At 57.1% G+C, this 26,405-nt stretch overlaps 3 protein-coding genes across 4 annotated transcripts; all 3 read left to right on the top strand.

The window, feature by feature from the left end:
- The first annotated feature begins 1 nt into the window (after position 1).
- HOXB6 (homeobox B6) lies at positions 2 to 2,911 on the top strand. Its single transcript, XM_004591094.3, has 2 exons — positions 2 to 921; positions 1,985 to 2,911. The coding sequence occupies exons 1-2, from the start codon at positions 507 to 509 to the stop codon at positions 2,242 to 2,244; spliced, it is 675 nt and encodes a 224-aa protein (XP_004591151.2). The 5' UTR covers positions 2 to 506; the 3' UTR covers positions 2,245 to 2,911.
- Positions 2,912 to 4,065: 1,154 nt separating this feature from the next.
- Positions 4,066 to 7,488, top strand: HOXB5 (homeobox B5). The gene is made up of 2 exons (XM_004591095.2): positions 4,066 to 5,522; positions 6,219 to 7,488. Exons 1-2 carry the CDS (start codon positions 4,961 to 4,963, stop codon positions 6,464 to 6,466), a joined length of 810 nt encoding a protein of 269 aa, XP_004591152.2. The 5' UTR covers positions 4,066 to 4,960; the 3' UTR covers positions 6,467 to 7,488.
- An 11,851-nt stretch (positions 7,489 to 19,339) lies between these two features.
- On the top strand, positions 19,340 to 24,651 carry HOXB4 (homeobox B4). 2 transcript variants are annotated; one of them, XR_009246918.1, is made up of 3 exons: positions 19,340 to 20,682; positions 21,502 to 22,428; positions 24,519 to 24,651. XR_009246918.1 is itself a non-coding variant. In XM_004591096.2 (2 exons), exons 1-2 carry the CDS (start codon positions 20,235 to 20,237, stop codon positions 21,798 to 21,800), a joined length of 747 nt encoding a protein of 248 aa, XP_004591153.1. In that variant the 5' UTR covers positions 19,340 to 20,234; the 3' UTR covers positions 21,801 to 22,479. The 2 variants fall into 2 exon arrangements, 1 of the variants encoding a protein (XP_004591153.1); XM_004591096.2 differs by lacking the exon at positions 24,519 to 24,651 and having other exon boundaries at positions 21,502 to 22,479.
- The last annotated feature ends 1,754 nt before the right edge of the window (positions 24,652 to 26,405 follow it).

Raw genomic sequence — 26,405 nt, 5'->3', positions numbered from 1 at the left:
GGCCCGGGGCCCAAGCAATGCAGGGGTTAACTTTGCTGAAAACACAATTAACTTTTCCCTATCCTGCGTGGGGTGGGGTGGGGGAGGGAGGTATTTATTGCCTCGCTGGGGAGTGGGGTGGTCTCAGTGCCTCCTCTCTCAAAGGCACAGGCGCTTCTTTTGCAGATCCTACGTAGGTGGCACCGGATGCGGACGTGTTGTGTTGGAGGGAGAGAGAAAGAGAGAGAGAGAAAGGAGGGGGAAAAAAGGTTGATAGGTTTGTGCGCGGGTCCCTCGTGCGGGCTGCGCTCCTCCTGGGTGCTATTTGACAATTCCTGACTCTACCATTGGTCAGTGTTGGATCAGATGGTTGTATTTCCTTCTGGCCCTCACTGGCACCTCGCCATCCCCCCTCAGCTAAAACCCAATCTCGGATATACTACTAATAGGCGCGGCGCTCGGACTATAAAACACAACAAATCATAAACCCGGCGGAGCAGCAGTGGCCGCGCGCGCCTCCCCTCCCAATGAGTTCCTATTTCGTGAACTCCCCCTTCCCCGTCACTCTGGCCAGCGGGCAGGAGTCCTTCCTGGGCCAGCTACCGCTGTACTCGTCGGGCTATGCGGACCCGCTGAGGCACTACCCCGCACCCTACGGGCCGGGCCCGGGCCAAGACAAGGGCTTTGCCGCTTCCTCCTACTACCCACCGGCCGGCGGCGGCTACGGCCGAGCGGCGCCCTGCGACTACGGGCCGGCGCCGGCCTTCTACCGCGAGAAGGAGTCGGCCTGCGCGCTCTCCGGCGCCGAGGAGCCGCCCCCGTTCCACCCGGAGCCGCGGAAGTCAGACTGCGCGCAGGACAAGAGCGTGTTCGGCGAGACGGAGGAACAAAAGTGCTCCACTCCGGTCTACCCGTGGATGCAGCGGATGAATTCGTGCAACAGTGAGTGCAACTGTCCGCCGACGCCGCGACCCCCGCGGGCCCCCACCCCGGGAGACCTAGCGAGCCAGGCAGCGCCCCGCCCCCACCCCAGTGGGGTGTTTGGTGGACGCCTGGGGCCGGGTGGGGGGCACCCTCAGACCCTCCCAGGGTCTGTGGCTGCAGGAGTTACAAAGTTTGCAAAGTTCCCGCTGCGCTGGGAGCCTGGTGGGGGGAGTGAGTGGGCTCTCCCGGGGCGCCAGGCCAGGCCAGGAAGGCGGCTGGGGTAGTCACTGGCTCTGCTTGTTTTTTTTTTTTTTTTGCACCCCCAGCTTCCCTCCCTTCCTCCTTAACCATGATCAGGGAGGAGGGGGTTGTTCCCCCATCCAAAGACGGCTCCGTTACAAACGGAATGATTCCTATAAGGAGGGGGGGGCAGCGTGACAGCGGCCAGGGGGAGCTAAGTGTGTCCCAGACGACCCAGTTCCCCTGGGCGGTGTGGGGGGGTTGGGGGTTCGGGAAGGAGGTGGAAGCCAAAGGAGGGAGGGAGAAGGGGAGGAAGAAGGAAGGAGTGGGCGGAGAGGGAGAAGCCGGCGCCTGGGTCTCAGGTTGTGGATTATATGTCCGTCTTAAAGTCCCAATTGGTGTCCATTAGCGGGACACGAAAGTGAGGAGCTGTTAATGCGGAGCATGGATCGATCCGCGTCATTACGGATTAAGGGGCAGAATCTGTCACTGGGAGAGTGAGGTGCTGGAGTTAGATGGATGGGAAGAGAGGAAGGCGCAGCCTGAAAGACACACCTGGCCGACCCCTCCCCCTCGGCTCAGGTGGGAGTTCCAACTGCTCCTCCCCTCCCCCCACCAAAAGTCTAGACAGAAGGCACAGGCCTGGGAGGCCTCGAGGGAATCCGGAGGGGGCGCTGGAGCTGCGGGAAAAGGCGGGTGAGGGGGGTGGGGGTGAGGCCGGGAGCCCGGAGCGTGGAGGGCATCCCGGGACAGGCTAGAATCCCCGCTTGAGGGTCCGGTGGGAGAGGTGGGCTTTTGGCAGAACGACCGCAGGCCTCAGCGTCTCCACTCTGCCTAACAGGTTCCTCCTTTGGGCCCAGCGGCAGACGAGGCCGCCAGACCTACACGCGCTACCAGACGCTGGAACTGGAGAAGGAGTTCCACTACAACCGCTACCTGACCCGGCGGCGGCGCATCGAGATCGCGCACGCCCTGTGCCTGACCGAGCGCCAGATCAAGATCTGGTTCCAGAACCGGCGCATGAAGTGGAAAAAGGAGAGCAAACTGCTCAGCGCGTCCCAACTCAGTGCAGAGGAGGAGGAAGAAAAACCGGCCGAGTGAAGGTGCTAGAAAGGGAGGGGGGACGCGAAGGGAGAGGCCTGTGGGGATGCCAAGGGCGTCCGAGAGCCGGGACCGGCTCTGCGGGCGGGGGAGCTTGGGGACCCGGCGCGCGACGGGCGGGGCCCAGCGCTAGCCCGGACCCGGCCGCCCCCCGGCTGCAGAGCTCTCGCCTGGCGCGCGCGCCGCCCCCCAGCCCACCCAGCACCCCGAGCGCCTCCTCCCTCCCGAGGACCCCGCCTCAGCGCCCCCCCTCCAGTTGGCTCCCCGGTGAGAACTGAGGGTCGGACTCACTTGACGTCTCCTGGAAGCAAAGCGAACCGCTCTTGCCCGCGTCGCGTCTCGCTCGGTCCCTGTCCCCCCCTTCCCACCCCCGTGCACGGTTCAATGGTAGAGTCGTGGTCCCCTCAGCAGGGACCTCGAAGACTCCCTGACCTCCCCCTTCCCCAGACCTGTCGTCTCTCTCACCCGGTCCCCAAAGCCACTGGAAGGGGCACATACTACCTAGAAGTCAGAAGAGGAGCCTCAGAAGAAAACAAAGTTATATTTTATTAATTTTCTATGTGTTGTGTTTGTAGTCTTGTCTTAGCTCTGGACGTGAAATACTTCGGTAATAATATTAATATTATTAATAATGATGACAAATAATAATAAAGACGTGGAAACTCGCCGTTCCATCACCTCCATCTTCCCCAGCCATGTTTTCTTTCTCTTCCACCTCCCCTCATCCCCCCCCAGCCGCACTCCCCCCTGAGGCTGCACATGGGGCAGGGGGCTCTGGTCTGCTCCAGCTCTCTAGCGCTCAGCTCTCTGGACTTGGAAGGAACGGTTGAGATCAAGGCTGGCGCCAGGGTCCTCCTCAGGTCCAACCCCACTGCACCTGGGGGAGGTCATCCCTGCCTCGGCCTGTGCAGACCTGGCTGATTGGACAGGGATCCTTGCTTTAAATCTGGCCTTTCCTCTACCGGGCCACTGCCAGAGGAACGACCACCCCCCTCACCCAGCCCGAAGCCCCTGCAGAGACTCGTCCTGGGGTGGGGAAGGTCTGACGGCTATGTTAGCTTTTCTTTCCTGGCCCTCAGGCCAAGGCCCCTGGCCAGCCGGCAGGGCTGGGTCTCTGCGGGCTTTGGCACACAGCTCCTGGCCTATGGCTCAGAAGACAAGCAAAACTAAACAAGAAAGGGACCACTGTTGGCGTCTCTGGGCCTTGAGTGGGAGCTCCGTGGAGAACGTGAGACTGGTGAAGGGCACCGCGTTGCCCAGCTCCTTTCGGAGCGAAGGGCACGGGGCCAGGCGAAGGGGCGTTTGGTCTCCTCGGTTTAACCCAGAACAGCCCATTCTCTCTCCACCCCCACCGTCACCCAGGCGGCAAGCTGCGCTGTTTTCCTTTCTTCCTCCTGCCTCTCTGTCTCTTTTTATTTTTAAAGAAAATAGCTGCCTGGCAGAAGGGGTCCAGCTGCAGCGGGCTCTGGCCGCCCAGCGCGCTCAGCACCGCGCCCAGCACCGCGCCCAGCACGGGGCGGCTGAGCCTGCGCACCCCTTCCCAGAGCGCAAGCTCTGGGCTGCTGGGCAAAGTCTTCAACGGCCGAGTCAGCAGCAAGGGGCCCCCAGGCGGGCCTCCCCGAGTGCAGCCTGCACCTGGGAGAAGAGGCAAGGCAAGCGTTGGGGTGCTGTTGTAACTAAACGGTGAGACCCGCGCGGTACCACCCCAACCCGCGCCGAGGCAGGCAGTCGCCGCCGCCGACTTATCAAGCCACCAGGCCGTTGAGCCGCAGTCCTTCTATTCCCCCTCCGGGATCCCAGCCTTGCTCAGCTACTCCCAGGCTCAGAAGGAGGAAGGGGTCAGGAAGAGGACTGTGAACTTCCCGGGGCCCCAGGAGAAGTGAAAATGTCTCCTGCTGCTGCTTGAAGCCGGCCTCAACCCTGCCAGCTCCGCCTGGGCGCTGCGCACCGGTCAGCACCGGGGCCCGGGGCCAGAAAGCAGGCGAAGCTGGGTTTATCTGGGGGTTGGGGATCCTCTTGTAATAACTGCTGTTCACACCCGACTTCCAACCCTTCCACCCCTCCATCTCCGCCCCGGACTTGCATAGCACAAGCAAGGGAATAGCAACTCTGTCTTTGATCATCACATCTAGTTAAAATCATGATGGTGGTGGTGGTGGTAGTGTTAATGCAGGGAGCAGGACCCAAATCGAGAGACGAATCCTGCCACCAGGAAAATGGGTAAAAGGCTGAACCCCGTCCTCCGGAAGGTCGGAGCCTGCGGGTGAGCCGCAGCTCGCCGGCCTTCTCGCCAGCTGGAAGGCAGCGGTCGCCGCCATGGCGGTGTGCGGCCCGCGCTGCCGCCGGTCGCCGGGAGGTGGCGCGCTCTGCTCAGTGGCCGGCGCCAACCTTCTCGCTGTCTCTCCCCCTTCTTTTTCCCCCTCTCTCGGAGGCTCACATTGAATCGGCCCTAACGATTCTCGGATCGTCATTATTTGTAACCATAGAGCATGAATTACCTCTTGAGGTCATCAGCGAGAATTTACGACTGGTCAACAAAAGCACGTGATTCCCTAACGCCCCCCATCCCCCTTCCAACTCCCCCCCCCATATTTGGCCGCATACATAGCAAAACGAAGTACAGTGCATCGCTATAATTCATTAATACATCATAAATCGTGAAGCACAGGGTTATAACGACCACGATCCACAAATCAAGCCCTCCAAAATCACCCAAATGAGCTCGTACTTTGTAAACTCCTTCTCGGGGCGTTATCCAAATGGCCCGGACTATCAGTTGCTAAATTATGGCAGTGGCAGCTCTCTGAGCGGCTCTTACAGGGATCCCGCTGCCATGCACACCGGCTCTTACGGCTACAATTACAATGGGATGGACCTCAGCGTCAACCGCTCCTCGGCCTCCTCCAGCCACTTTGGGGCGGTGGGCGAGAGCTCGCGCGCCTTCCCCGCGCCCGCCCAGGAGCCCCGCTTCAGGCAGGCGGCGTCGAGCTGCTCCTTGTCCTCGCCCGAGTCCCTGCCCTGCACCAACGGCGACAGCCACGGCGCCAAGCCCTCCGCTTCGTCCCCCTCCGACCAGGCGACCCCGGCCAGCTCCAGCGCCAATTTCACCGAAATAGACGAGGCCAGCGCGTCCTCGGAGCCTGAGGAAGCGGCGAGCCAGCTGAGCAGCCCCAGCCTGGCTCGGGCGCAGCCAGAGCCCATGGCCACCTCCACGGCCGCGCCCGAGGGGCAGACTCCGCAGATATTCCCCTGGATGAGGAAGCTGCATATTAGCCATGGTAATTCTGCTTTTTTTCCTCGTTCAGCTTTCTGTCCCTGCGCTAGGGGATGGGGGGGTGTGGTGGTGGTGGTCGCGAGCAGAGCTTGTTTTTTTCCTCACATAGATTTATTTTTTACCAAGGTGGGGAGAGAAGTCTCTTATGAGGGTCCTCACAGCTCCGTGGATACAGCCAGACAAGATCTTTGGCTGGGGTGTGTATGGGAGGGGGGGGGGGCCTTTTTAGGAATTTGTTCCTAGGCTCCGCTGAGGTTTTATTCGTGCAGCCAGATCCATCCTAAAAATAGGATGTAGGCTAAGGTTTACGTAATATGGGCAAGGGTCCTGCATACCCCCGCTGGCGAAGGAGGGGTGAACGGAAAAGGAGCTTTGGGAGGGCAAAAGTGCAGCCGCTCTCCTCCCTCGCAGGGTAAGCGGCCGCAGGGAGCTCAGAACCCAGCCGAGGGTGAGGCGCTGGGAGAGCACAGCAGACAAAGCCGGGCACGCTCGCTGCCCGCCCAAGAGTCGGGGCTGCCGGAGCAGGGGGTGCAGAAATCGAACCCTAGTGGGGCCTTGTGGAGTGGGGGGTGGAGCTGGGGTGAGCTGGGTGCCGGGGACGCCTGGGTCCTGCTCTCTGCCTGCCCCCCTCCTTTCCGCCCAGGGCCCCCTCTCTCAGCCGGAATAACAGCATCTCATGGCTCCCCTCTGTCTGCTCCAGATATGACCGGGCCGGATGGGAAAAGGGCCCGGACCGCGTATACCCGCTACCAGACGCTGGAGCTGGAGAAGGAGTTCCACTTCAACCGCTACCTGACCCGGCGGCGGCGCATCGAGATCGCCCACGCGCTCTGCCTGTCCGAGCGCCAGATCAAGATCTGGTTTCAGAACCGGCGCATGAAGTGGAAGAAAGACAACAAACTGAAAAGTATGAGCCTGGCCACAGCCGGCAGCGCCTTCCAGCCCTGAGCCCGCCCGGAGGAGGGGGCCCAACCCCCACCCCAGGCCGGCCCAGGAGCCCGCGCCAACCCCCAGCCCCACCGGCCCCTCCAAGTCCTCCCCGCGCGGGCGGCCGCCGCCTGCCCACTGGGGACCGGTTCCCATGAGCCTGCCTCGCCCTGGCCTTGTGTGACCATTTTTCGTTCGGTCTTAGGTCTTCCTGTGGCTCCCCATCTCTCCTGGACTGGTTATCTTGTTATTATTGTTAATAATAATATTATTTCCCCCCCATGCTCCCCACTTTCCCTGGCTTGACCCAATCCGCTGGTGTTCCTGTATGTCTGTGGTTGCAGCTCCTTTCCCCTCCCCAACTCCCCAACCCCAGGAAAAAAAAGAAAAGAGAAAGAAATTCGCATGTTAAAGGTGAACTTTCCCCTCCCCATCTGTGTTCTAACTTATTTATGAAAGGATGACCACCACTGATTTTGAATTTCAAACTTCGCTAAGAGGTGGCAGTCAGAGCTAGCGGGCCCGTGTCACAGCAGTCCTGGGCCCAGTGGATCTGGCCCCAATGAATCCACGATGGTGTCTCTTCTCCTCCTCCTCCCCCACCCTCCTCACTCCCCAGGCCCCCAGTATCCCCTCGGCTGGAACCTTGGCTGGGTAGGGGCCAGGGAAGGTGGAAGGGGTGATGTGGACAAGACAGTAGGAAAATGGAGTGCGATTGCTTCCCTGGGTAGGCCCTGCAAGGCCTGGTGGTGGGAGCGTGCGGAAACACAACTCATCCTGCGTGTGAAATGTCTTGTGGGTTTCTCTGTCAATGTGTGGGTCCAGCTAGAGGGCCCACAGCTTGTAAATATGGGGAGGGTCTGGGTCAGACCCACCTTCTCCTCCCTGTCGTCCACTTCACTCGCCAAGATCCTGTTTGGAGCGGTTGGACGCTGTGCTGTGTGCTGTGCTGTCTTTGCCGGGCTCGCCTCAGTGATTCTGATTCGCTTTTGGTATTTGTCTGTAGCTTTCCTTGAAGTCCAATAAATGTTTCCCCTACTCCACTGCCCTTCCACTGGTCTTTTTCTCCAGGGGGTGGTCTGCCTCTGCACTCGCCAGGCACACCCTCCCCCATTCTCCATAAATCCAGGGTGGGCTGAAGACAGGGCAGGATGCTGGCCAGCAGCCCCTCCCAGCTACCTAAGGCCCTGGTTGGCGTGGCCACGCTGGGATGCTTGGGCCTGTGCAAAGCATAGGGCTGGGGCCACAGGGAGGCCCGAGCTGGGCTGCATCCTGTGGCCTTCCATCCCGCTGGCCAGCAAATCCTCTACAGGGCCAAGTCCCAAGCAGGAGGCCTCTGGCCTATGAAGAGTGGCAGATGCCTGCCTACTAGCCCCCTTGTTCCCTGTTCGAAATCCTGACTCAACTCTGTCACCAAAGAAGGCAAAATCACCACCACCACCACCACCACCACTGCCATCATCATCGTCACCATCACAATTATAAAAATCAGCTCAATTTCAAAGGCGCCTCATCTCTAGCCTTCTCAACACGTATCAGGGGCCTCCTTCTCTCCTGGGGTCCCAGCTGACCTTCTCCCCCCTCTGAATTTGGAGTTGGGGTCCTTCTTGAAAGACCCCTAGTTCCCCCTGCAGGGCCCAGTCCGCCTCCATCCAAGTCAGCCTCCACCCGGAGCACGAGAGCCGAGTCTGGACACTTACCGGGTCACTCCCTTCCAGCTGGGCCCAACTTCTTACAGGACTGGGGGGAGGGGGAGGCTGGAGAGGAGGCAGCCCAGGGTCCAAGAGGCTCTCCCCAGCCCTCCTTCCCCCCTCACCCCTTGACTTTGTCCCCCTTGGTCGATAGCAAACTATCCCAAAAGTCGCTATGACATTTAGATGTCAAATGGATAGGGGTTTTATCTCGAAGTTAGATCGTAAAAATCGCCGAGAAGTCAGGCAGATACCCCTCACTGGCTCGGGAAAGTCACGTGAGCTCCATAAAGTTAGTTTTATGGTTTTGGGGAGTTGACACCGCGCGGTATATTTCACATTCTCCAGAATGTTAAGTGACACTTTAACTGCTCACTGTGGTGGGGAAGGGGGCAGAGCTAGGTGAGCGCTGGTCTCCCAGCCCAGAGCAGCCGGACCAGCCCAGAAGGCAGGCAGTGGCGCAGCCTTCCCACAGTAAGTGCCTTCCAGCTTGCTTTCGCTTTGCTTGGGACTTGGGGGATGGAAATTTTGCCTTCCTCCCTGCAGGTCTAGGTGGGGGGTGATGGATGCGAGATGGAGCCTGTCTTCTTGGGCACCCAGGTCTGAGAAGCTGGGCGCCTGAAATGGGGGTGCTCAGTCGGAGGAGGCCTCAGCGATGGCTGGGGAGGGGCAGGTTTTTGTTTGCAGGAGTGTTGCATGTGCAGACTTGTGGGGGGGTGCCTGGCTTCCACATTCCTTTAGTGCTCCTGGAAAGTTAGGGGGCAGCGAAGAGGGGTGTGCAATGCTGAAAAGGGGGACCCCCCATTGTGTATGTGTTGGTGGGGGTGCGTTCGCTGCTGGATATCTTCCCAGAGACTTTATGGTACTCATTTGTCAGGGGGTGTGGGGGCGCGCCGCTGCGCACTTTTATCTAGATCCGTCTGAGCTGAGAAAAAGCATCCGGGGAAGGTGGCAGCCGGGCTGCCTGGCCTGGGCAGCTCTCTGGTACACAAATCTTTGAACCCCATAAAAGGGAGTCTGTGGTTCTCTATGGCCTCCTCGGGGTCTCCGGGGCGGGAAGCGAAGTGCTTTGGTCCCTGCTCCAGCCAGTTGATCCAAAACTATTTTTCTGTTCCATTCCTGCAGTCCAAGTGGGCAGCGGAGGAGACAGACAGATGGAGGGGGTTATTCCCTCAGATTCTAAACCCCATTCATGGCCCCACATAGGGAGAAGGAAGAAGTCTCTTCCCTCGCCTAGAGGAACTCAGGGTTTGAGTAGATCCTTGGCACACAGACCCTAAAGGTCAGGAGAGATTGGGGCGCTGGAGGAAGACTTAGGAAAGGTGCTCCCCTGTCTCCATTCTTCTTTCCGCCCTGGCAGATTCTTTAAGGTTCTTTTGTTTCATGCTTCCTCTCCACCCCCACCCCACCCCCCAAAAAAAGCCCAGAGGGAATTTGGGACGGGGATATGAGCCCCCTGTTATTTTCCAAAGAAAAGGTGTTTTTCTTCTGAGAGCCGCAGGCCTCTTCCCCGCCACACTAAGGACTTCCTCCGTGTGCTGTCTCCATGACCATGTCTGGACCCCGTGCAACCATTCCACAGGCAGCCCCTGTGCTGGGCGTGTGGCACCTCGAGGTGCTTCTCATCTCTGGCAGGAAGAGACTCGGGGCTCCTTTTTTCCCCTTGAGGGCACATTTGAACGATGCCCCTGCCTCCTGTCCCCCACCCCCACCCTGGGCACCACTGTCTAGTTCCTGGACTCCCCTGGCCTGTCCAAGACCCTGGTCCGGCTGTAAGAGCAGAGTTAGAGGAGGAGATGTGGAGTGTTCATCCTGGTTTGGAGGACATGTTGCCCCACGAATGATCGGGGCATTGGTCTCCCTTGGAAAGGAGATTTGCCAGCCCCACACGGTTGGTCTAAAATACTGATCGAGTGCCAACGTGAAGCAGTGCCCAGGCTCTCGTACTCTACAAGGTGAAGAAATGGAGAGGGAAGTTTGAGCGGTGCCAGGTAGAGCACAGCAGGGCAGGGACCCCACCATAGGCCTCTAGGGAGCTGTACTCCTGGGGTGCCCCCATGCCCACCTCTCTCTAGGGCCACTTCCTTGCCCCAGAACCTTCCTAGAAGTCCCAAATCCCAAGATAATCAGGGTCACCCCTATTTTTCCCCCTCCCTCACAAGTTAGTTGTGCAAACTCAGATAAAGAAGTGCCTGAGGCCGGCACACTGGAGCATCTTCTGGGTATGTCTGGAGAGGTTTTTCCAGACTGGGAACAGCAGCCCCTGCGTGGGGATGGCACACTTGTGCCTCTGACACAAACCCTGGGGCAGGGAGTGGGGAAGCGCGGCTCTCCCGTGGATCCCTGCAGATTTTGGAAGGCTGGGGGCAACAATACCCCTAAACCCCAGGTCAGTTCCTGGCCAGAGGTGCCAAGGCATCCCATTCTCCTGCCTTGCCAGACAGGCATCCCTCCTCCAAGAAAGCGCTCTCTCTCTCTCTCTCTCTCTCTCTCCCCCCAGGTATCTTCTCTCCCTCCTCTTCCCCATCAGTCCTACCCTCCACTTTCTGAGCTTGGGGCAGCCAGGCAGGCACCTTCCCCTGCAGCCCACCCTCAGCCTGTGAGGCCCCAGGAGGCCCATAGCAGGAGGAGATTAAGGCAGCAGGTCCCCTTTTCTCTTGGAGGCCAGTCTGACCACCCCTCACTGGTCAATTTGATTTTGATTTTTTTGTTTTGTTTTATCAGGTTATTTGTTTTGTTTCTCTGTGGCCGAGGGGTGGGAGGAAGTATGAAGAAGTGTAAACAGGAAAGCCAGCAGGGCCTGGAGTGCCAAGCGGCCCATATTTCATCAGCTTCCTCTCCATAACTGTGGCGGGGATCCTTAACCCTTCCCTAGCTGTGGGAAGGCAGTCAATGAGGGGCTGCTGGGGTAGGAATGGGAAAGCCAGGCCAGTGCCCTGCCCGGCCTGCTTCCTCTCTCCCTGGGCCCTGGGGCCAAGCAGGCTGGACCGGGGGGACTTCACAAGTCAAGCAGTCTGAGCGGAGAAGACGGATGGCTCCCGCACAGTTCCCCAACCCAGAGCCTTCCCAGGCTGGCTCATCCCTGTGTGGGTTTCTCTGGAGCTGGGGGATCTTGTCTGGCCAGCAAGAGCCCACTGCCCACTTTCAGGAAAACGGCCGCTAGCTAGTCCCCCTCCGCCACCCTCCCCAGTTTTTTTGTTTTTTTTTTTTTAGTTTCTTGGTATAATCGAATTTTGAGGCTGGGATCTGCCCACAGCAGGATTCATCGATCGCTCAGCGCTGTTACACATCCATATTAATTAACTCAGACACCGCCTGGAAACCAAGCTGTTTGGGAGGGGGGAGGGGAGAAGTGGGGGCCCTTTAAGGAGAACCAGCGTTTCTCCCTCAGTGCCCCCAGGCTAAGATTGCCAGTTGCTCCTGGGGCCTTCCCAAGCTCAAAGTCCGCGGACTCAACCAGGTGAACGGCGCCCAACCTTCCTGCAGTGCGTGCCTCTACACACCTGCCCCTGAGGGTGGTATTAAACACCACCCAGACCCACCATTCCAGTTTTCCTTGGCCAGGGTGGGTGTCCCCAGCCCTTCTTCTGCTGTGTCGCCAGCGGGTGGTACCAAGACAACCTTCCCTACCTGCTTTTCAACTACTCAGAGTGGGGACTTCAAGGGTTTGGTCAATTTGGTGTCTTTTTAGTGTCCCGTTTGTTGCTGGCAGTAATGAAGGTGTTACGGATTTCCCCTTCCCCCTACCCCTCCCTAAAAAAAGTGATTAAAATCTGTTAAAGAATTTAATTAAGAGAGTTAAATGAAAAGGATGGAGGTGCAAATGAGTTGGGGGGAAAACCCATACCAAAGCCATTCTCAACGATTAAATCGCCATTTTAACAATATAATGGAGTTTGCATCCTGAAAGGGGAAATCAACGCTGATATCTCATCAATAATTCATAGAGGCCGGGATCATGCAGAGGTCAGCAGACGGGGCCGCAGCGCCGGCCTTCGTGGGGCTCGGAGCAGCGGCCGCATACATTATGCGCCGCCGGCCACACCGCCGCCGCGGCCGCCGCCCGGGGCGGGGGCGGGGGCGAACCGAGCGCACAGGTTTAGCCGGATTTGTCCTCTTTTCTTTTGGACGAATTCAGGAAGACTCAGATTTCGGGGATCGCAGAGGACTGGACTTAGCGCGAACATGATTTTCCCCCCAGGGCACCTCTTGCCCAAGTTCTACTCTTCTTCCCTCCTTTCTCTATGGTTTAGGCGTCTCCTGTCCCATCTCCTCCTCTCCCCCTAAAATGTCCTCTGGGAGACTGGACACGCGCTCTCCGCAGCCTTTTCTCCTTCTCCCTGGAAACGGCTCCTAGGCTCTCTGGCCTTGTTGCCTGAGAGGACTAGGAACCCTTGCTGCTGTCTCCGGGGCTGTGGCCTCCGAGCGGCAGCTGGCGACGGGGGCAACTCGCCCTGTCCTCGGAGCCCGTGGTATGGGGACGCCTGCAGCCAGCCAGGAGAGGTCACCTCGGAGGCCCCTGGCCGGTAGGTCTCGCCACGCACGGGATGAACCCGGTCAGGTGCAGAGGTGGGAGACACCGCGGACAGCAGCGGCTTGGGGTCGGGGGACGGGATGTGGAGGGGAAAGGCCAGCGTGGTCGCGGTCTCCTCTTTCGGGGGTATTTGGACGCAGCGGGAAGGGGAATGCGTGCCTCGGGGATTCTGCTTGTTCTAGGCTCTCGTTCTCTTTCTACACCTGTTAATTCTCCCTCTTCTGTTTTCCGACTCTGGAGGGCCCCCAGGAAGGAGGACCGAAGGCTTCCCTAACAGAGGTGGGGACCTGGGAGGCGGACATCTGGGCGGAAGGGAAACCGAAAGCGCGCGGATCGCCCAGTGGGCCGCTGCGCCGGCCGAGGCAGAGGCTGTAACATCCCGGAGCTGCCAGTAGAGTCCGCCTTAGACCAAGTTCACAGCCAGGCTGGGCGCTCTGAGGCGCCAGCGAGCGGCCGCGCAAGGTGGCCCTGGGCCCCGCTGGGCCTCGCGTGGCTGGGACCCCGCGCTCTCCCTCCCGCCGTGCGGGTGCGGGGGCGCCCACTCCGCTCCCAAGGAACCCCTGCTCCGAGCGCTCCCCACACATCACCCCACAGAAACCCTTCTCCAGGTCAGCCCGTGCGACTTTCCCTCCCCAACAGGTCCCCTCGCGCGACCATCGCGGCCCCAACGCAGGGGGACTACAGCCAAGAAGGGCGGGTGGCCAGAGGCCCTTCGAGGCGTCCCCACGGAAGAAACCGGTGAAAATGCAGCGGGGGTGTGTGTGCTTTGTCCCTATTCCAGACAAGTTTCTTAATAATCACACTCCCCAGGACTAAGGCCCTGGGAAGGGTGGAGGCGGAGGTCGGAGGGGGGCACGATGGCGGTGGGCGTAGGGGAGGGACAGGGAGGGCGTTTTGCTCTTTCTTGGGTTTCTTCAGTCGAAGCAGCAGCTCCAGACCCTGGGCGGTGAGGCCAGTGTTATTGCCGGAGGGGGTCGCAAAGTTGGAGGGTCAAAAGTTTACGGCGTGCGTGCGTGAGCGGCTCGCGGAGGCGTCTAGCGGCGGGGCGGGGTGGGAGTGGGGGAGGGTGGTGTGTGTGTGTGTGTGGTGTGTGTGTGTGAAGAGAGAAGAGAAAGCCAGGGATAAAGTGAGGTAAGGAAGACGTGTGGGCTGGGGGAAACGGGGTGGGGGGGTGTGGAGGGAGGAGGAGAAACTGAGGAAGGAGGAAAACAAACAGATCCTTCTCCAGAAACCCCGCGCTGCTGCTGCTGCAGCCGCCACCGCAAGCTGCACAAAAGATACTGCTCCCTGCGTGGCCGATCCTCCGCGCAATGTTCTTTCCCAAAGATAACCTTTGAGTCACCATATAAAATTTAATTAAAATTTACCCAGCCGCACACATTAAAAAAAAAATCCAATTAGCCTTGCGTCCTTGCAGGAGGACGCTTCGAGGGGCCGAAGTAGGCTTCCCAGGTGAAAACTGAAGTCTCACCAGCGCCAGTCCCACCCTGCTGGCGCTTCCATCCCTGCCTCCCAGGGGAAGCAGGTCTGTCTCCAGAAGCCCTGGAGGGCCCTGGCTGGGTCCCAGGCAGCTGGAGGCCACGGCCACGGACTTCCTCAAGCCCCAGGAGCTCAGCTTTGTCAGCCTGCCTATTGAAAAGTGGTTAGTGTGTTGCTTCTCTTAACTCTCTCCCTAACCTCCATTTATGTGTCTGTTCATCCTGACTCCCACTCTTCCTGTTTGCAGGAGGGCGGGGAGAGAATGGGGAGGAAAAATACCCAATGGCCTCACGGAGATTTCTATAAGTAGAGTTGAAACGGGCGACCTGAAATGAACTTTGAATCCATGCGTTCAGCTTAGCTCAGAGCTACAATGCTTAAAGAACCTGTAATTATAACACCAGGGCCCGTGCCTATTTTTGGGCCTTTAAACGGCTGTTGGCTTCATGAAGAAATGTCATCATATTCTCTTCCAAACATTGAGTGTAGGAGGTGCTCTGTAGTTGTTTGTCCTGCCAGAACTGAGATGACCCAAGAGTTCCTGTAAAGATACCTTTTGGAATATGGCCAAATATGGATTTTGGAATATGGCAAAAAGAGACAAAAATGTAATGTCACATTCTGAATCTCTTTGACCCCCATTTGTTTGTTTTAACTCAGCTAACTGGGGTGGGGGCTTATCCTTATTCCTACTTAGCCCTGGGGAGGGGGAGTAACTCTGGGGTGTCAAGCCACAGAGGAATTCCTGGAGTCTTAGGGAGCAAAGCCTAGCCTCAATATCTCTCTGCCTCTGTTCACTGCCCTGGTCTCCTTTTTGTCCATGCTAGGACAGAATTCTAGTGGATGTAATGGGCTGTGGGATGGGGTGTCTGGAGCAGTCCTAGGTCCTGGGACAGGAGAGCCTTGCTTGGGATAGGGCCAGGCCAGGATGCTGCCTTATCCTGATGCCACCCTGCCAGTGCCCCCTTCCAGGCCTAAGTCTTGAACTTGGCGCAAGGGGGATCACTTGACTCACCCTGGCCTGTCCCTTGGAGTCTTGACAAAGGGGTGAATGTGCTGTAGGCACTTCACCTAGTCTTGTTCTGGAGAGATTAGCCCACAAAAATCAGGGTGTTTTTTGTTTCCCTGGTGGACTGCTCCTGGCAGTGTTGGCAGTAGGCAATGAAAAGCTGTTGTATCCTTGCGAACTGTCTTTTCAAAAACATTGGGGAGCACAGAATACGGCTGTGTGTTTATACAGGACAATGGAAGCTTCTGAAAATCAAGTCCCCAGCTTTACCCAGCACCGTCTGGGTCCTGTCTGAGGCTTCTGTGTGTCTTCTGAGACTGTGCTGGGGGCTATGGGTCAAAACTCCCAGGCCCCAAGAGGTTGGAGGGGTCATTCCTAACACAGCAGTGGTGCAGGCAGCTGGGGTGAGGGTACAGGCGTTTGGGGAGCACTCCAGGAAGGGGCCTGCTGCTGGTGGCCCAGGGCCCTGGACTGTTGAGCTTTTAGTTCTGATACCAGCCCCTTCCTTCAGCCTCCAGAAGAACCCCACATGGAATCCTGCTTTTTCTCTCTTTGTCCCAGGAATAAGAGCTAGCAAAAATATAGGAATGGCAGCAGATGAAAGCAGTCAAAATTCTACCGGCATGGGCCAAATTCTACCAGCATGGGACAGTTTTTAGGGAGTTGGGTGAAGAGGAAGAGAAAATTCTGGGGCAAGTGGAGCTGCATAGGCAGAGCTGAATCAAATTTTTACCCTGCCATTATTTTCCCCCAAGTAATGACCTGCACAAAATTCAATATGACCTAACTACCACTGCCTGCTAGTGGGGGAGGCCTGGAGAGGGGTGAACTGCAGGTCATGGCGTCTAAGAAATATTAAAATGTTCGAGAGCCTCGGGACGCGCCTAGCTGTTTGACAAAGACTGCCAAAGTATGAGATTAATACGAAAACTTGTGTTTCAAAAACAAAAACACCACCGCCAAAAAAAAAAAAAAAAAAAAAGGGCTCATTCCGGTCTCCTCTGAGGGGGTCCTTGGCTCCTCTGCGGTCCGGTATTCCGGACACATGACAGCGGACTAGAGCGAGCTCAGCTGTGGCCAGCGGGTCCGCAGGCCGGCAGGGCGCGGGTAGCGGCAGGGTGAGTACGGTCTGGCCCGCTCGGCTCCGGGCCCTTCCACTCCTCCGCGCGGCTGGCGGCGTGCGGGATCGCTGCGACTCGCCGCCGCCAGGCCGTTAGGTTTGCTTCCCTTTTTCTCTGCGTTCGCTTCCTCCTGGCCTATACAGGGTGGATAACTGCCCCCGGGCGGAGCACACCCGGAGCGGGGCTAGGCAGCGAGGGGTCACGCCCGCAACCTGTGGCTGCGGGGAAAAGGCGGCCTGGAAGCCCAGGAGCGACCTCGAGGGCGCAGGGGAGGTGACTGGGGACGCACACAAGTGTCAGCTCCTCTTTCTTTCTTTCTTTCTTTCTTTCTTTCTTTCTTTCTTCCTTCCTTCCTTCCTTCCTTCCTTCCTTCCTTCCTTCCTTCCTTCCTTCCTTCCTTCCTTCCTTCCTTTCTTTCTTTCTTTCTTTCTTTCTTTCTTTCTTTCTTCTCTCTCTCTCTTTCTTTTAACCACGCTTGTTGCAGTTAGGGTCCTTCTGTGGTGGAGGGGAGAGGGAGCCAGCAGCTCCGCTGAGATCTGGCCAGGGAGTTGCGACTGGGACACGGGAAGTGGTGTGCCCGGCCTCGGTGGGACTGGCAGGTGTCGGCTGTCAGCAGACTTGCAGGAGACAATCTGTGGCACTTTGCCTCTGGACCAAGCATACCAACCCCGCAGGGGCTCTGCTCTGCATTTCTGTTGAGGTGTGCCAGGCACCCGGGCCGCATCCCTGGTGAGGTGTACATGGGCAGAGAGGCACAGGGAGCAGCAGCCAACGGCCTCCTGAACCGGTGGGCTGGACCGATTTGCTGTTGTCGGGAGGAAGGAGACGATATAGAATGGGGGAGGGGCCTGGCCGGTTGGAGTGGGTCCTGGAGCCCCTGGGTGGTCTTTGAGCAGTCTTGGGAAGGTCCTTGCTTGATGCTAGGAGCTGGTGACAGAGAGGCAGGCTCCAGTCTACCTGGGGGATTCTGAGGTTACCCAGTGTTGAACCGTCTCGTTTCTTGAGGATACCTGCAGTGTAATCACTCTCCTCCCATTACATACTGCGGCGGGGTGGGAGGCTGTTGATGTTAGAAGTCAGGGGCAGAGACCAGTGTTAACAATGCCACGATCTAGGGTGAAAATTTGCAGGGTTTCTGGATGGAGCTGCAGGCAGGTGGTAGGGCTGTTGCTCACCTGGAGATGGGCAGAGACTTCTGTAGCCTGGTGGTTAGAGGATGGTCTCCATGGAGCTGCTGTAGGTGTTAATGCCATTGCTCCGGTTCAGACCTGCTTTGGGGGGAAGTGGGAGGCTGTGTGGGGAGGAGGTTTCAGGGTGCACTTTCCTTCAGCCTGTTACAGCTTTCCCAGTCTTAGAGTGGTCCCTCCAGCCCAGTCCTGGCCGCCCAGGTTAGTCAATCCAGCAGTTACCAGGAGCCTTCCCCATTCTGACCCCACCACCTCCAGGCACCAGAGCAGGTGGCTGGGCCCAGTTAGTGAGTTTAGACTGCATGCACACTAGGGAGGTAGGAGGAATGGGGTCCCTCCCTGTACCACCTGGGGACTGTGCCCTTCCTGTGGTCCCCAGGAGGTGTGGGAGGATGGGAGGGGCTGACCCATCATCTGGTCGCATCTTTTGTGGTTCCTCATTGCCCTTCATTCGGAAATGAGATGCTTTTGATCTTTTTCTCAGGTTGTAAACAGAATTGCCTGCCATTAAATATCCGAGGGCCCCCCCATCTGCTTGGTCTCCCAGCATTTTTGTTTACAGCTGTTTCTCTTTCTTTTTACCATTGAATTTTTCCGAAAGGACTTTTATTACACCCCCTTCACACCCAGCTGTCTCCCTCCTCCCTTAGCTGAGAGGCGCTTTGAAAAATATCGAGATATTCGTTTGATCACAAACTAAAGACTGCAAGGGGCACAGAGAAACTGATTGGGGGTTTTGTTTTTTTCTTTAAGAAGGAAAAAAAAAAAAAACCCTGACAGTCCTGGGGGAGGGGAAGGACTGGAGGGCACCCAGAAGGGCCTAGTTTTGACTGGAGCAGCCTCAGGATGACCCTTCCTCCTTTTGTGCTTAGCTAATGTTTACATCTCATAATTCATGCGCCCCCGAGAGTTGCGCAGTAGGGCAAGGCGCCCGTCCCTTTGCGGACCGACTGCTTCTATTTCTACGGGGGGACTTGAAAAACCTTCCAATCCCCAGAATGGACCTGCAGTGCCTTTTTTTTTTCCACCCCCCTCCTACTGCCAGGGCTCAAAACTAGAACAAATCGAAATAAAACCAAAGCGCTCAAACCACACCCCAAAGGAAGAACGCATGGAAAGTAGAACTGGAACATGTCTGGGCCAAGAAGATCTGTCTGTCTTCTGTATATACCCTGTAGATCCGAATTTGTGTAAGGAATTTTGTGGTCACAAATTCGTATCTAGGGGAATATGTAGTTGACATAAACACTCCGCTCGGTTTTTCCCCCCCTCCAGAAGATAAAAAACCATGCTGTCTAAGTGAGGACAAGCCAGAGGCTGACACGAGAAGATACCTTCCTTGTCTTTGGCCTTTTTGCCTTTCTTTTCTCACTTCCTCTCGCAACAGTCATGCACCTGAGATCTCCCACGCCCGCCTTTCCTCTCCTTCCCCGAGGTTCAGGTTGGTGCTGCTGCTGTTTGTGTGCACCACATCTACCTATCTTCTCTTCTGGACTCAGCCAGGCTTTACTGAAGAGTTTTTTTAAAAAGAAATGACTGTTGTTTCCAGAGTGGGAAGTCAAAAGCACCTTTCGCTTTTCAAGCGGATGGCAGGGCCGCCTTTCGGTTTCGTTTGGTTTCGGAACAAAATGCGCCGGCAAGACGCGGTTCCCAGGGAGCGTTATTGTGTGTGCGGGTCACTTCTAGGGCGCCTACCGCCAGGTCTGCATGGTTGTGAGACTAATATTCGCCGCGGAGGCGGCGACAGCATTAGCGGCAATTACAACGTCTGGGCGCCACGGTTAGTATTGCTCCGTTAGTTCTGGAATTAGCAAATTGCTATTCAGTTTGCTCTCCAAAGTTGCAATTGTTTCTTTCTTTTTCTTTTTTAAAATTCCACCTTCAGTATGGAAACCATACTGGGTCTGGGTCGAGTAGGGCTAATAAAGGGAGGAGTAGATAGCAGTAGGCGGATGGACAGACTGACCGATACAGCCTCGCTAATAGCGCAGCTACACGCGATTTGCAAGGCGAGGTCTCCCCGAATTAGTGCCTGAATTTCCTATCGATCCGCTGGCGGTTCCATTCATCTCTGACAAGTCCCTCGCGCACCCGCCCTCCAGCTCCCCACGCCTCCTCTCTCACCCCCACCCCTCCCCATCCAGCTGCACAGAAACGCCCCAAGCTCCGCGCCCCTCTCCCCCAACGGGTCCCCCTTTCAAGGCGGAGCACCCTGCCCGCCCGACCCTGCACTGCTCCTCCATCCCCAGCAGGCAAAGGCAGGCGGCCTGAGCTGCCTCCCTCGCCGCCGGGCGGAACGGAGAGAGGAGCCTACGGAAAGCAGAGGATGTTGGCAGTCAGGAGGCCGGGCTGGAGGGGCTACGCCGGGATCCCCGACTTCCGAGGGACTCCGGGCGTCGCGCCCTGTCCAGCGCCCCAGAAGGCCTTCGGGTCGCAACCTGCTGGTTCTGGTGCGCTCCCTTGGATCCGGGCGGGCGAGGAAGGGGGTCGCCCCACAGGACAGCCCTATGTAAATCCCGGTGCTGGGTGGGTGGGTGGGGAGGGGGAAGCGAAGAAGGGGAAGTAAACCTCTTTGGCTGGAGTGGGGTCCGGGTGAGCAGATTTCCTTATCCGGGAATCGCAGGCGGGGCGGCCATTGGCTCGGAGGATCACGTGGGGCCCTAACTTTGTTCACTTGACAGTAAAGTAGGAGGGCTTTCGGAAACAGGAAAACGAGTCAGGGGTCGGAATAAATTTTAGTATATTTTGTGGGCAATTCCCAGAAATTAATGGCTATGAGTTCTTTTTTGATCAACTCCAACTATGTCGACCCCAAGTTCCCTCCCTGCGAGGAATATTCACAGAGCGATTACCTACCCAGCGACCACTCGCCCGGGTACTACGCCGGCGGCCAGAGGCGAGAGAGCAGCTTCCAGCCAGAGGCGGGCTTCGGGCGGCGCGCGGCTTGCACCGTGCAGCGCTACGCGGCCTGTCGGGACCCAGGGCCCCTGCCGCCGCCGCCTCCGCCGCCGCCCCCACCCGGGCTGTCCCCTCGGGCTCCCGCGCCGCCACCCGCCGGGGCCCTCCTCCCGGAGCCCGGCCAGCGCTGCGAGGCGGTCAGCAGCAGCCCCCCGCCGCCTCCGTGCGCCCAGAACCCCCTGCACCCCAGCCCGTCCCACTCCGCGTGCAAAGAGCCCGTCGTCTACCCCTGGATGCGCAAAGTTCACGTGAGCACGGGTGAGTGCGTGGGCTCTCCTTCCCCCTCCCATCCCTGGCGCTTTACACCGAAGGGGACCTCCGAGGCTGGTTTGGGAGGGGGGCGGGTACCGCGGGTGCTGGGGGAAGCCAGTTGTCCCCGCTATAAACTCGCCATTGCTGGAGATTTACGGTCGCCTGCTTTCAGAGTCACATCATTACATCCCCCATAAATTTTTATGGCCTGGTGGGCCCCGCGCCTTTGAAGTCCGTTCCCCATCCTCTTGGCCATTCTTAGCAGAGACTTTTTTTTTCCCCCACCAGGGAGAGGCAGTTGCAGTGAAGTTGGGAGTTGAGGGAGCTGGAGGAGGTGAGAGGAGGAGGAGGATGAAATCCGAACTTAAGCAGAGTTGAGTCAACCTCTGATATTTGTGTTTTTCCTTGCATCCAGTCTGCCTCCTTGGTTGGACAAGTGCGCAAAAGTTTTTGTTTTGTTTTTCAACCGGGTGCAAGCGCTGCTTGGAATCTGGGCGGCGGCAAGGGAGCGTGGGGACTAGACAGGAGATAGGGCCGGTACAAACCTGGGGCCAGATCTCTTGCCCCCTCCCCACACCCCGCCGGGACCACGACACCACAACTTTGAGGTCTACAGCTCTCTCACTTGGCCCCCACCGTCCTCCTGAAACGGTCCTCACACCTCTGCAGCCCCACCACCCGCTCCTCGCCCCCGCCCCCATTTGCAGGGAGAAGTGGTGGTGGGGGAGGGAGGGAGACCCCGACTGCTGGAAGCAATGGCTACTCCCTCCTCCCTTTCGGGGGCAATAAAACTTTCTCTCTCTCCCTCTCTCTGTGTGTGTCCAGTAAACCCCAATTACGCCGGCGGGGAGCCCAAGCGCTCTCGGACCGCCTACACTCGCCAGCAGGTCTTGGAGCTGGAGAAGGAGTTCCACTACAACCGCTATCTGACACGGCGCCGGAGGGTGGAGATCGCCCACGCGCTCTGCCTGTCCGAGCGCCAGATCAAGATCTGGTTCCAGAACCGGCGCATGAAGTGGAAAAAAGACCACAAGTTGCCCAACACCAAGATCCGCTCGGGTGCCACCGCGGGTGCCGCTGGAGGACCCCCAGGCCGACCCAACGGCGGCCCGCCGGCGCTCTAGGGCCACTCCCCACCTCCCCCGGCTGCCACCACCATCGCCAGGCGGGAGCCGTGGACCTCGGGGCAGGGGTGGGCAGCGAGCGCAGGGGGAGGGGATGGGGGGCCTGGGCCCCGAGAAGCCTCCCTTTGCCCTTCTCCCCTGCCCCCACCCCCACTTTATCCGAGTAGGAATGAGCGCAGAGAAAGCTTTATTTATAGAAATGACAATAGGGAGCCGGGCGAGCCCCCTCCCACCCCATCCCCCACCAGAGACAAGGTTCAAGTCTCTTGCTTTCTTCCTTTAAAAAAAAAATGCAAGAAGAAGGGAAGAAGGAAGACAGAGAGAGACAGAAAGAGAAATAGGAGGAGGCTCCAGCTTCTGTTTCCGGCTTTGGCGAAGATGGATCCACGTTTCATCCTTAATCACGCCAGGCCCCGGCCCATCTGTCTTGTTTACTCTGCCGAGGAGAGGACCGGCCTCGGCGGCCACCATTACCTCGACACCCGCTAACAAATGAGGCCAGGCCTGCCGCCGCCTCTGCTGCTGCCGCTCCTCCAAGACTGCCTGGATTTCCCTTCTTTGTCCCCTAGTCCCGACACCCAGCGCCAGCACCCTCTGCCTGCCAGATAGCGCCGTGTTTTTGGCCACGGTAACAAACACACACAGCTTCCCACCCGCTCCGTGCACGGGGGTGGGGTGGGGTGGGTCTTTGGAGCTGGCAAGACCATTCACCACCGCCACCCGGGCTGGGCTGGAGCACGAGTCGGACAGGAAGGGGACCGGGGTGGGCTGGGGTGCCGGGTCTTAGCCAGGGGCAGCGAGATTGCCTTGGGGGCAGGGAGCTAGGGAGAGACCCGTCTAGGCCCTGGGAGCTGGGGCAGCCCTTGTTTCCTAGACAGAATGTGAAGTGAATGTCCCCGCTCCCCCTAGGCGGAGGGGACCATGTGGCAGAGTCCTCAGAGTCTATCTTTGTTGCATTGTTTATTGTTAATTATTATTATTATTAATATTATTATTCCTATGATTTTGTGTCCTCTACTTCCATTGTCTTTCTGACATTCCAAGCCCCGGAGTGGGCCTCCTCCCACCTCCCAGGCTGCCCAAGTCTAGAACCTCTCGTGGGTGTGAAAATGTGTGTCGTGTACAGAGTGACAATAGAAATAAATGTTTGGTCTCTTGTGAGCAGCACGGCGTGTTTTTGTTGAAACCTTTGATGTCATGCTATGGACAAATGCCACCCTGGCTCAGACCTCTTACGCAGCCTAGTGGGTTTGGCAGCCCCACGTTGTACGGTGGAAACTTTCTTTTTCTCTCTCTCTTCCCCCAAGTGTCTGCTGGGAATTTCTCTCAGAGGATTCCAAATTTGTGGGCGCTGGTTTTGTTTCCGTTTTGGGGTGGGTGTGTTTTGTTTGGGGCTTTTCATTTCCCCCACCCCTCCTCCAGTCCAAAAATGGATTGAAAGGACTGGGAGGGCTGATTCTGGTCCCTAATGGGGAGAGGGGGGCAAGGGGAGAATGTTTCATTGTAGGACACCAGAGGCTTAAGTACGGCAAAACCTTTCATATCATGATTTATTTGTCATAAGCAAATAAAATGCGGTTAAGCTGTCTCCTTCTAGACAGACGGCTCTTTGGTTATTAAAGTTCCGAGAGAGGATTCCACGAGCCTGGCCTCTTTCCTCCCCGCACACAAGGTATCGCTTTTCTCTGAGGTGTTTAAGGCTTTAATGAGTCTAATTTTTTGCACAGATGTTTCTGGGTGTTTGCAGGTTTTCAGAGTATTTTTATATTACAAAGGAGCGAGCCGGTGCCATAGCTCAAACTCTGACAAGCAAATAGATAATCAAGAAGACAAATGGCCTCTTTTGTGAAGCCCTACTCCTGTATTAATTTTCATTTTCTTTCTCATAGCGAGTATCGAAAGTAGGACTGGGGAGCAAATAGCTTTCTTGTCTCTGAGGTCCCAGTCACCCCTAGATTGAAAAGGGGTACGGGTGACCCTAAGAAGCCATGCCAGGCTCAGGAGACTTCTGTGCAGCTCTGCAGAGAAGTTCTAGCGTCTGGGAGCGAGCTCCAGCCTGGCATGGAGTGGGGGTTGGGGTTGAGTCTGGTCCAGCGGTGATCCAGCATGCCAGCCACCCCTGCCTCCAAAACATAGTCTATGATTACAAATCGTTGGTTTTTTCTGCTCCCATGTTCTTTTCGAAAATAAAGAGAGCTAATCCCACCCACAAATTTTATTGCCAGTTAGGATTGTGTTCCTCTTTTGCTCAGCATGGCAGTAACTGGAGGCTGGCTAGGGACGTGGTATAGAGGATGCTGGAGTTCCCGGCTGCGGGAAGGGGCCCAAATCAATGTAGCTCGGTTGGGAAACCTACTTAAAAAAAATCATCCCAGCCCTTCAGGGTTTGAGGGGGCCAGTTTTGTCGCTGTCGGTGTCTTGGGGGTGATGTTCCAGCTGTAGGGCGGGGGATACGGCGACAGCCCTTAGTGGAGGGGGAAAATAGTTCTTAAAAAGCAGGTGCCCTCCCCCCAATGTTTCTAAAGAACCAAATCAAAGCTGCTCCTTAAAAGGTATGAATAGAATAAGAAAAAGAGAGAGAGATTTCTATGGAGCTTAAAGTTCACAGTCATTCTCTTTAAGACAAGAGCTAAGAAAAATGCGAGAATTATACAGAAAACCATTAATCACTTCTTTTCTTTAAATACGTATCCTCTCTCCTTTGTTATTATTCAACAGCAAATCTCCGCAGACCGGCTGTTGGGGGAAAAAAGTGTTAGCCGCTTCTCCCGGATCTGCGAGGGGGAAAAAATTTGGAGCCATAAAGTTGAAAACTTTTTTCTCTCAGTTTGGAAGAAGCCGCTCGCCATGAATGGGATCGGCGGAGCTGGAGCGACAGCAGACACGGAGAGGTGCGGAGGTAACAAAGCCGCCGCCTGGCGGGTTCCGATCGTTTTAGGAGCTCTTCTCACAAGCCAAAGAAGACCCTCTCTCGACACCCCCTTTTTCTTTCTGTCTTCTATGTGGGGGGATTTTATGGTGTCCCCTTGGGCAGGTTGGCTGCCTCTTTATGATGACTGCTTGGATCCGAGGGGGGGAACTTGGCCAAGGAAAAGGGGACACCTGGCTAGTGAGTGTTGACTATGGCTGGGTTGAGGCGTCAGGGCTCCTGAGAGACCCCCAGAAAAGGTTATCTGTGTGGCCCACTCAGAAGCCCTTTTCTGGCTCTGGAAGATGCAGGCTGGCTGGCTGGCTGGGGGAGCCACCCCACGCGCGTGGATGTGTGTGTGTTTGCACGCGTGCATGTCTGGCAAGGCTCCAGTGTGGCCTGCGTGTTCCAGCACCTCTGTGTGCACTGAGGGGTGTGGGTCCCCCCTGTCTGTTTACTGGTGAGAAGTTGTTGTCACTGCTACTCTCTGGAAAACGTGGCATTTGATTCTCAGTTGCAGTGCCCCAGCTTTGGAGAGGGCATAAGTAGACACAGTTCTCATGTCTTTTGTTGTCCACTTGGGATCCTAGGCAAATATGTGCTTCTGTCGGGAGCGAGATGGACGCTGCTCGCTTCACAGGCTAGACTCGTTGGTGCAAAAAATACAAATTCCTCTTCCGGGAGGTGCTGGGTTTGGTTTTGCTCTCTGCCTTTGGGGGGTTTCTCGCTGTCCTCTGGGGCCCTGCTTCTCAGGCTGGGGAGCAGTCAGGGGCTCCACAAGAAACCAGAATGTGCTGGGTCTTTTTCCCTGAGGCCTCACTTAGGGTGTGGACGTGGGAGGCTGGCAGAAGAGAGAGTTCATGGAGAGGCCACGTTTTCTGGGCGATTAGCTCAGTATTAGAACCACAAAATGACCTCAGAAGCCCCTTGACCTCTCTGAGACTGGACATTGTGCTGACTGTTGCCTCCTGGTCAGGAGGGACAGTCACACCTCCGCAGGGTAGGCTCTTAGAGCTGTCCTACCTCCCATCCCTGCTTCACCCTTTTGTCCCTAAACCCTTCTCTGCTGTCTTTGGGTTTGGGCGTTACTTTTGTGTGACTGTCCACTGGGAAGAAAAGCAATGTGCATTTCAGTGTGAGGGTCCTTTAAGGGGAGAGAAGTGGGGTGCCGGACTGTCTGTGTGCACAACCCCTTCCTGAAGCCAAGCTCGTACCCCACCCCTACCCCTGCCCCAAGTCCGACTCATCACACCGTCATTACAGGCAAGGAGCTGAGGACAGATAAAGCAATAGGAGGGATGTGAACAGTGGAGAAGCTGGAGCCTCAGGACTCCAGGGGCTCCCACATCTCTCCAAATCTGCAGCTTCTCCAGCCATTTTCTGAAGCTCCTTTGTGTAGGAAGCTGTTTCCACCCTGGTCCCCACCCCTGCCCTGCTAGCCGGTGGAGTTCTTGCAGAGTATCACCCCCCCTACTCCCAGAAGCAGAGAGATGGTGGAGGAGTAGGGCAGGTTACTGTGGTTGCTTGCCAGGGCTAGCTCTGCTGAGTTCACCAAAGTTTTCAACTTTTCTCTCAAACTTTTTGTTTGGAGACACAGATGAAAGATTTTTTTGAGGTGAACCCCAAAGGTAGAGCCTTTCCAAATCTGTGTCCTGGATGCTGGATGCTGGAGGCGTCCTGATAGAGAGAGGTGTGAG

This window comes from Ochotona princeps, chromosome 17, assembly GCF_030435755.1.
Source record: "Ochotona princeps isolate mOchPri1 chromosome 17, mOchPri1.hap1, whole genome shotgun sequence".
Taxonomy (NCBI): domain Eukaryota; kingdom Metazoa; phylum Chordata; class Mammalia; order Lagomorpha; family Ochotonidae; genus Ochotona; species Ochotona princeps.
Note: the sequence above shows the minus strand (reverse complement) of the source record. Positions and strands in the feature narration are given on the sequence as shown.